Source organism: Mesitornis unicolor, unplaced genomic scaffold (assembly GCF_000695765.1).
Source record: "Mesitornis unicolor isolate BGI_N332 unplaced genomic scaffold, ASM69576v1 scaffold33809, whole genome shotgun sequence".
Taxonomy (NCBI): Eukaryota; Metazoa; Chordata; class Aves; order Mesitornithiformes; family Mesitornithidae; genus Mesitornis; species Mesitornis unicolor.
Window position 1 is genome coordinate 396 of NW_010209893.1, and position 9,690 is coordinate 10,085.

A 9,690-nucleotide genomic window follows, 5' to 3' on the forward strand; every position below is an offset into this window, starting at 1 on the left:
TCATCCTGCCACAGCTGGGAAGGTAAAGGAGGGAGAGATGTTGATCACGTAGGAGAGATTCATGCACCCCCACGGCTTGGTGGGTGGTTGTCAAAAGTTGTTTCCCATCAGTAGTAAACTAAAAATACTAATACTAGTAATTATAATAATAATAATAAATAATGCACTGCCACTCAAGAGGGAGCTTTGAAGCTTGTGTGACCTATTTCCTTTTCTCTTTGTCACTAATTAAGAATTGTAAATAGGGGCCTGCTTACTTGCAGTCCTTCCTAGCATCTTCTGACCTGTTTGGGCTCCACTTTCTGTAAGACAGGACCACAAAAATCGTGCTCCGCTCATTGGGACGTAAAAGAGCGAGCATGGGGCAGGGGGAGAGGGCTCAGACTGGGCACCAGCTTGCTGTGGGACTAGGGGTGCAGGACCCTTCTTGCTGTCTTTTATCTTCTGCATGGCCTTTTGGAAAGCTACCCTGCACCTTCACCTTCTCAGCAGCTTGCAGAGCAAAGGGACCTTCATGGTAGAAACTGCAATAAAAGGAGAAACCAGATAAAGGTCATGAGGTTTGCCCTTGCCCAGCTGCCAGACACATGTGGGGCTTCCTTCTTCTGAATTCACCACCGGGTACTCTTGTGGCTGTTGGGTGGGTGGGACACAGGCACTGGCCAGCAGAATAAAGCTGGCATTAGATATTTTGGCATTTATTCAGGATATTCCCCCCTATTCCCCTTCCCTAGGGGCTCTTGTCCTGCTAGGGCTGTGCTAGGAAGGGCTGACAGTGTTTTAATTGGCGGTGTCGAAAGCCAAGGCACTAGCAGTTGCGCTATGGCTTTGTCTCTTGTGACCACAGCTCAGGCTGCCGCTCCGGGAAGGGCTCAGCTCACTTGTTGCAGGAGGACCAGCCCAACCTGCAGTGGGAGATAAGGGACCGCTAGGTCCCTCCTGGCACAGCCAAAAAAGCTCTTGCTGTTGAAGGAGCTGGTGGGATGAAAGGCACAGCCTTCCCTAGACCACCCTGTATAGTTCCTGACAACCACTGGGACCCCTTTGCGGGTCTGTGTTTGTGATGTATGGGGCCCCTATACCAAGGGTTAATTTTCAAGCCCCAGCAATAATTACAGAATAACTGGAAGCAAGTGCTGCCTCCCCATTATGGCTAATTGCAATGGATTATTAATTACTTTGCAACCCTTGAAAACTAAGTGCACAAGAGGTGAGCAGCTTTGATAATCCTGTTTTCTGCCTCCTCCCCCTTAAGTGGGAAAGGCCTTCCCTTGGTAGCAGCCTTCTCTCCAGGGCCCTGATCTAGCTGCTTGCCAAGCATGACATGGCTCTCCTCCCCTTTGGGAGGGCTGGGGAAAAGTGGGCCTGTCCAAGACCTGCCAAGCATTCTCCATTCATCCTCTCCCTTCTGGACAGATTCAGCAAACATTTCAGCCGTCCAGGTGTCTTCCAGTCCCAGCAGAGATGCCCTTGCAGGGCAGAGGGGTATCAATCACATACCTGCACCACAGGGACTTCTCCCTAACCCTCACCCTGCAGCCCTAAATCCCTCTGTGGCAGTGCTGCTGATGCTCTTTTCTCCCTCACTCTCCTCCGAAGGCTTCCAATGCCTGTGACTATGCATTTTATCCATCCCCACCCCAGGGGCTTGCCAGCCTGAAACGAAAGTCCAAGTCCACAGGGGGCAGAGCTGCTGCTTGCTGCAACCCACAGTTCCTCTGCAAACCTGCCAGGAAAGCAGCTTCCCAGCCAGTTTCAGGTTTTCAGTAATACGGGTGTTTTGCTTGGCTTCCTCCCATCTTTTTTGTCTTCTCTGTAGTGGACTGCATGCCAGCCTGCACACCTTGCCCCTTCTCTTATGCCCTGTCTCCCTGCCCCAAAAGTCCTCCCCCGCAAGCACTTCTCCCAGTTTATCCTTTTCACACTTGTAATGAGGTGTGAACACCAAAGGGGAGCCTCCCTTCCAGAGGAGGAAAGCTGGGAGCCCCGTCACTGCCAAAAACAGGAGGAGATACCTGTCTAGATAAGAAGCTGTTCCCTTTTTCAAGCTTAAGAGATTTTTTTGGTCTTTAATAGCTGCTTTTAGCTGGCTGCCTCTGCTCATGGCTCCCTTCTCTTTTGCAGGCCCAGTATTATGGAGAGATTGGCATTGGGACCCCCCCGCAGAAGTTCACTGTGGTCTTTGACACTGGCTCCTCCAACCTCTGGGTACCATCTGTGCACTGTCACCTGCTGGACATTGCCTGCCGTAAGTGTCACTGGTGCCAGCCATGGCTCAATAGCTGCTGCTTTCCTACAAAATGCAGATCCTGGCATTGCAAGAGGAGAAATGGAGGCAGCAGTTTCGAAGGGCCTGCCAGAAGCTGGTGGGCTATTTAGGGTCAGAGTCAGAAATAGGATCCGAACCTCCTGCATCCATCTTTCATTACTCCCTTCCTGTTTTTTCCCCTCTGCGTCACCCACACACAGATGCAAACTTTCCCAACAGCCTTGGCCCTGCAGCTGGGGAGCAGCATCACAGGTTGTAATGTTTCTCCTCAAATTATAGACTGATACTGCTGTTACCCCATTGCGCAACGCCGGTGTAAAATAAGTCAACCTCTTGCCAGATCTGATACAAACTGTCCTAGTTTCTGGTTTATTGCTGCACCGAGCATGTGTGTGCATGTCTATGGATTTATAATTAACAAGAGCCAGGTAGGCACAATGAGATGAGAATGTCTTAGGAACTACAAGTTTTTTTGCTTTGTGGCACTCCTATGCAATAAACCTGCACAGTTTAAGGTGTCAAACCTGACTACAGCAGAATGCCATTTCAGAGCCACTGGCTCTCATGCTTAAGCAGAGCAGAGAAACCTGTGTAGCCAACAAATGCAACTGTGAAAGGCAGCCCACAGTGCTTGATGGGGGTAGGGAGGAAATGTAGACTTCCTGTACAGCCCTGTGGTGCGTCTCCAGAGAGGAGATGGACCTTCTTTTCGCATACATGAAATGAAATTTAGGACACTGATAGAGTGGTGAGGTCCAGACCTGGCCTCTCTTGGGAATTCCTGATCTGTAGCAGGAAGCTGGTTTCTCAAGGCAGTGATGTGGAAGGTGCTGGGACCAAAGGGCTCATTTTAAGAGTGCAATGAGTGTAATCTCCTGCCAGACAGGATCCAGACAGCCCAGCTGGGGAAGCCCCCATAGAGCCTGTTGGTTTCCATAGGGCTTGGCTGGTTTGTCCTCAGCCACTGTCAGCCCGGCTCAGAGAGCAGTCGTGCTGTGCTTGCCGAGCTTGCCACATGCCACTGCCTAACTCGTGACTCAGGAGGAATCTGCGGAGGAGGAATCTGCCCAGCCATAAAACCAGGGATATCTTGCAGTTTCCAGCATTCGCAAAGGGAAAGGCAGCTTAGACCGGGGGAAAGCCCTTCTCCTCTGCAAGTAGAAGTATTTTGAGCCTTCTCTGCACAAAAAACAATGACTATATAAAAAAATTTCCAGTTAGTCTTAGTAAAAGAAACAGATAAATCCATAAAGTGAAAATGTTCATGCCCAGAGGAGGCTATATTTAAAGCTACCCTGGTTCTCCATGGCATGAGTGGGGAACATTGCGCTCTGCTGTCTAACGCACCCTGACGCACCAGCTCTGTAGCCTCTAGGCTGTTAATACCCAGTGGCAAAATCTGATTTAACAGCCAAATTGGATCTGCCCACCTAATTCCCCAGACATCTGAAATGCTTTGTTAAACAGTCTGGGCTGAGCAAATGCTGGGTTTAGGCCCACCTTCACATCATTGAGTGTCTGTTTGTCCAGATGAGACGGGTGGTGTGGGGTTTGGTATCGGGAAGCCCTAGGTGTCTAGGAACACTAATGTAGGCCCTCTCTGACTGCAGTGCTGCACAACAAGTACGATGGCTCTAAATCCAGCACCTATGTGGAGAACGGCACCAGCTTTTCCATCCACTACGGGACAGGGAGCCTCTCTGGGTACCTCAGCCAGGACACCGTCACGGTGAGTAACAACTGCCCCAGCTGCCCCAGCCTGCTTTCCTCAGAGTGCTCAAAGCTATTTGACTTCAACGGATCTCCCTTCTTGAGTGTCCTCCTCATGTAGAGCATGTTTTGGTGCTCTGTTTCCAAGTGCTTTGAAACGACATGGTGATGATGACTGAGGAGGTGATGATGATCAAGGCAGGCAGACAACGGGGAAGATATCAATCAGTAGGTCAGCAGGCTAGGAGCATGAGCTGCACACATGGTGCCCTGCAAATGCTGTCTCTGGCCATCTCTCCAACCCTATTTCTCTTGACTGTGGAAATGTCCCAGCCCAAGTGCATGTCAGCACCATTGCACAGGCTGCTGCTGGTGCCCTTCTTGTTCCTGGCAATATTCATGTGGTAGTGGATGTCTACACAGGCAGCTGCCCAAACACTGGCCTGAAATGAGCTCTTCACTGTCCAATTCTGGTCTGGTGTTGAGAACCAGTGCCTGTGTTCACAAAGGCTGTGCAACTCCTGGGAGATGTTCCCCAGCAGTGTTCAGGGCTCAGCTTGAGGTAGCCGGACTGCTCATGGTTCCTTCCCATCATTTCAGCGAGCAAAGGCTGAACGTTCTGTCCTATGAAGAGCAGGTACAGATGTTCCTGAGAGTTTGCCAGCTGCTGAATGTCAGCGGCACATGTGTTCCCAGATTACTTGGTCTCCTGGCAGGGGTAAGAGCATATGTTTACTTTGCAGGGGGTAGACAAAGCAAAAGTTTTGAATAAGCACAAATCTAGGGATTTTGAGTTTTCTGTGTTATGTTCAACTGAAAAGCATTGGCTTTCCAGTTTCATCAGAATCAAAAGAAAAATATCCAAGAGGAGCCTGAAGTGGTTGAGTCATGCAAGGAGCACTCTTTAGCCCATCCTTAGAGCAGGAAAATTTCAGGCTAGCCTGGAAGCACCAGCCACTGCCTCTGTGCTGCATCCAAAGATGCCAGCAGCTCAGGGTGAGTGCAGGACCTTCTGTGGGGTAGAAGGCTTTTAATGGGTGAACCCTGAAAATCAATGCAGACAAGGCTGTGGGGAGAGACACAGGGACTGCCAGCAGCTTTCCACCTCTGGTTTTGGTCTCTGTCTCCTGCAGCCCACCAGGTTTTGGGACTGTTTCAGTTTCGTTTCATGCCCTTTATTTCCTGCATCCCTCAGTTTGCTTAGAAACACCCTGCTGCAAAAAAAACCTGCCCATCTGAGCCTTCCCACAGCTCTTGCCAATTGAAGGCACCATGTATGTAGCATTAGTGGATTCTCTTATATTAGGTTTGCAGAATACAGACAGAGGCATCTGTGTTTGTCCCAGTAATGGAGCAGGGCAGTGAGGCAAACAGTGAACTTTATTGTCCTGTGAAAGTGTGGGCTGGTTTTAGGCGCTTTCCGGCTTAATGCAGGGGCTGAAGTGAGTCAGAAGGAAAATTGCAGCTTTTGCTTTTTTTTTTTAAGTTGTTGTTTGTAATTATCACCCTAATGCCTGCTTGCTAATCAGCTCTCCACGTCCTGGTGGCTCAGAGGAAGAATTTTGTGCCTGAGCTTGTTTGGGAAGTGGGGATGGCTCTTGGCAGCCAGCATAGCTTATAGAATTTGGTTTCTGACTGGGCAGAAGGAAGAGAAGCCTCCTGCATGGAGCCTGAGCAGTGTCAGGCTTGCTGTATGCAGGAACAGGGGGTACTCAGAGTCAGGAACCTTCAGCTTGGACACCAAGATGCTTCCTCTGTTTCACAACATGCTGTAAGCAAGCTCCCAGTCGGGTGTAGTCTGGAAATAGACACTGAAACAGCCCTCAGGGTGACCCTCTTGGCTCCAGCCATCCTGATGGTTGAAAACAGCCACAGCAGCCTGCAGTAGCACTGACATCTGACCAAAAGACACTGGTTGGTAGGTGGTTCAGAGTTGGTCAGCCCTGAATTTTTTTTTTTTGAGAGGTTGACAAGCTCATGTTGAGCATCCTTCTGTGGAGAAATGATGCCTCGTAGCACTGCACTCCTTGGTGCTGCTTGCCCTCTGAGGAGCAGCGGGTTCAGCCAGCCCTTTGCTGCTTGGGCATCTCAGCATACAACTGGGATGCTCACCATGTGCCAGCGAGTGGATGTGTTGCTGCGAGCTGTTTCACCCCACATCCTGCCTTGTGGCTTTTAGCTTTTGCAAGGCTCGATCGCCCTTTCCTAGCGCAAGCCTCCAATACCATTAAAGCCGACACTGCCCGTCCCAGCCTTGCACTGTCTAACCCTGGGGGGATATTAGTAATTTACAGGGATCGTTATCTTCCATCAGGTAGGTGAGGACAGCTTTTCAGTCCTGATCAGTTCACTACAGGGCTGCTAGCTGGAGACTAAGAGGCTGAAATCATCCTAGCATGGATGCTAAAATTGCCCATGGTCAGCCAGAAGCTCAGAAACCTCCTGAACTGCTAGAGCCAGGAGCCAGCAGACACGTCCTACTCCCTATCAGCAGAGCTATCCTGTTTTCTGTGATCTTCTTTCTGGGGATCTGCCCTTGCAGGGTGTTTCAGTTTTCCAGTGGGGAACGCCAGTCCTTCTTGTGGCTGGCAAGAGAGGTGACCTTTGCATTCACAGTACTCAGCTTGCTATTTCTGTGCTTTGGGCTCAACCTCACTTTCCTGGCTCAGTCTTCTCCCCTCCCATGGGAGGTCTCTGCAGGCTGGTGGCTCTTCTGGGAGATGCAACAATATCCTGGGGATGTTTCTAATGTAGGGGAGATCACAGGGGTCATTGGCAGAAGTGAAAAGGATTTGTGCTCCCAACCAGGGGTGGGTGCAGCACCCGAGGGGGTAGGACACAGAGATGACTTGCATGTCCAGTGTGGGGAAGAGGATTAAAGGCACAGCACAGGAGCTTGTCAGACTGCAAGGAGAAGATGAAGCAGGCGACAGGAGAAAGGATGTAGGGGGAACAAAGTGATTTAGGGCCCTCTGTGCAAAGAGGAGGAGCTGCAAAATGGCATGGCCAAGTACTGGGACCTGGCAAAAGACAAAGTGTTGACTGAAGTGGGCAAAGAGCAAAGGAGGGCTCCTGCCTGTAGGAGCACGCTGAGCTTTGCAGGGCCTCAGGAAGATGCCGCTGTGCAGCAAGCGTGGCCTCTCCCTGCCTTGAGGAGAGTGGCACCAGGGTATCTGGTTTCTGCAGCTGCCTATGAATGCAACGGTAAAAGCAGTCAGGAGTGTGCCAGCACACTGAAAGACACCCTGCTGCCTGTGTTCAGCAAGATCCTGTTTCTGCCCAGGTCGCCCGAGTCAGTTTTCCTTACAATCTGCTTTTTGCTTCCCTCCCCATCTCCCTTCAGCTTGGTGACTTGAAAATCAAGAACCAGATCTTCGGGGAGGCCGTGAAGCAGCCAGGCATCACGTTTATTGCTGCCAAGTTTGACGGCATCCTAGGCATGGCATTCCCAAGGATCTCTGTGGACAAGGTCACCCCTTTCTTCGATAACATCATGCAACAGAAGCTGATTGAGAAAAACATCTTCTCGTTCTACCTGAACAGGTAGTGTTGGGTTTGGTGGTGCATCTCTTGTTGCAAGGGCAAGCCTGGCTGGGCATTTCTCTATGCCTCTTGGTAGCATCTCTTGCCATGTGCCAGTTTAGGGGCTGGCCAGCACCATTGGGTAGGTCTCAGCGAGGTCTGCCTGCTAGAGCAGTCAGACCAAAATCTCTTCTGTTTACTGCTTTGGAGTAAGAAGGGAAGTAGAAATGCAGCCAGGTTACTGATAAAAGCTGGGTAGATCTGCTACCAGATTTCTTAACAGATTCAGAGACAGAGGATGTTTCCAGAGGAAGGAGAAATAAAAATAAACAGGATTGTGATCATGAGATTGCATGCTGCTAGTGCAGCCCTTGTCAGGGGCATAAACACAACCTCAGTTTGTTGCGAAAATCTGAGCCACGTGGGCACCACTGCCACCACGCAAACAAGCGTGCCCCCCACCAGTCATCACTAAGGATGGACTAACACTCCCTCACCCCACAGGAAATCCTCCTGCATGGCTCCCAATGCCTTGCCACCTGCTGCTGCTTGGCCCAGGACACCCCAGCACCCCCCCTGGCACCAAAGCGGGGGCTCTGAACTACTTCAGCCTGAAAAGTAGCACATTGAGAGCAGGGAGGGCAGAGAGGGCTGCTACTGGCTCCTCAAGCACCAGCCCTCCCCCATCACCATATTTCTTCCCATCTGCTCGGCAGTGAGCTTTTATCTGACAATAACCTTGAGGATTCGACTCTAAGACTGCTGGCTGGCACAGAGTCGGATGCAGATAACCTAACACTGCATCAGCCATGTCCAACTCTGCACGGATGCTTGTTACAAGCTGATTATTTGGGAGGTGCCTGCACCAGTACTCAGTTCCCCTTTGCTGTACCCCTTTTCTGCAGCAAGTTTCTGCAAGTGTCCATGGAAAAACACAAGGCAAAAAGCTGCAGGATGCTTTGGCTGGGCCAAAATATTCCCATTTCCCCACCCCAGCCTATCTCACAGTATCTGACCTTGTATTACAGCAGAATGTAAGTTGTCTGTCTCTACAACTGCTAATGCTGTGCTTCACCCCCAAGCACCTCAGTGTGTGTTTTGGGGGCATATAGAAGGTGGTGTTCTCACCCTGCCCCTGATGTTCATGGGTTTGTTGGTTTGTTTTTCTTTTCAGAGACCCCACTGCTCAGCCTGGTGGTGAGCTGCTCCTGGGAGGGACTGACCCCAAGTATTACAGCGGTGACTTCAGCTGGGTCAATGTCACACGCAAGGCCTACTGGCAGGTCCACATGGATGCGTAAGTTCCCCCTCCACCTGACTACACGTGTGGGGACATGTGTGCAGACAGCTCATGCTTGGGGCTGGGCTGACACCCTCCTTGAAAAGGAATAATCTCTCTCCCTGTAACGCATCCACATCAAAAAAGAAGATTAAAATTCCACCCTAAGGCTGGGTGTTTTATCACTAGAAGGGAAGGAGAGGCAGAAAACACCATGAGGTGTTTTGCAAAATCCTTTCCTCATATTTACAGCTTGGCCCTTGAAAACACCTGCTGCACTCTTGTGAAGCGAGGAAAAACACCAGCATGTCCTCCTTGCAGGCAGGGCGAGCCCCAAGGATTAAACCCTGGCTGTGCTGAGCTCTCAGTGGGATCTGAGCTGTGTGGTTCACTTGCACACAGCTCCAGAGGAGCAGGATGAGGCCCCAGGAAGCCAGCCCTTGACTGAAGGGCATGGCGCAGCAATCAGCACACATTGTTGGAGGCAGAGGGGAGGAGAGTGGACTGAGCTGCCGGCCGCCAGCCCTGCGGTCTATTCTGAGCTCTCCCACGTGATAGGAACTTAAAAGTGGTTTGTGATCAGAGTGTGTCCTTTCCTAGGGGATCGCATCCCTCCCCAGTGCAGGGTTTTAGTTCTCATCTTCCCCTAGCCCTGCCACATTGGCGAAGTGTGACAGACCTTGGCTGCAAGGCTTTCTGTTCACACTGCTGTGAAACACTATGCAGGTGACAAAGCCACGCAGCTCCTGTTTTGCCTCTATGATACACGAGCCCTTCCCTTGCCATTGACCCCCTCAACTGTCACACCACCCCTTTAACCTTTTGTTTTCTGCAGTAGCACAGATCATACAAGTACCTAATGCATTGCCCTTAGCTCACTCACGTGCCTGTTAGTCATGGTGTTCAGCAG

At 50.8% G+C, this 9,690-nt stretch overlaps 1 protein-coding gene across 1 annotated transcript in view; it reads left to right on the forward strand.

Annotated features, from left to right (window-relative positions):
• CTSD (cathepsin D) overlaps nt 1-9,690 on the forward strand; it is an 11,866-nt gene that overhangs the window by 275 nt on the left and 1,901 nt on the right. The window contains exons 2-5 of the mRNA XM_010193007.1: nt 2,125-2,248; nt 3,880-3,998; nt 7,323-7,522; nt 8,676-8,798. Coding sequence (XP_010191309.1) covers nt 2,125-2,248; nt 3,880-3,998; nt 7,323-7,522; nt 8,676-8,798 — 566 coding nt within the window. The remainder of the gene's footprint in view (nt 1-2,124; nt 2,249-3,879; nt 3,999-7,322; nt 7,523-8,675; nt 8,799-9,690) is intronic.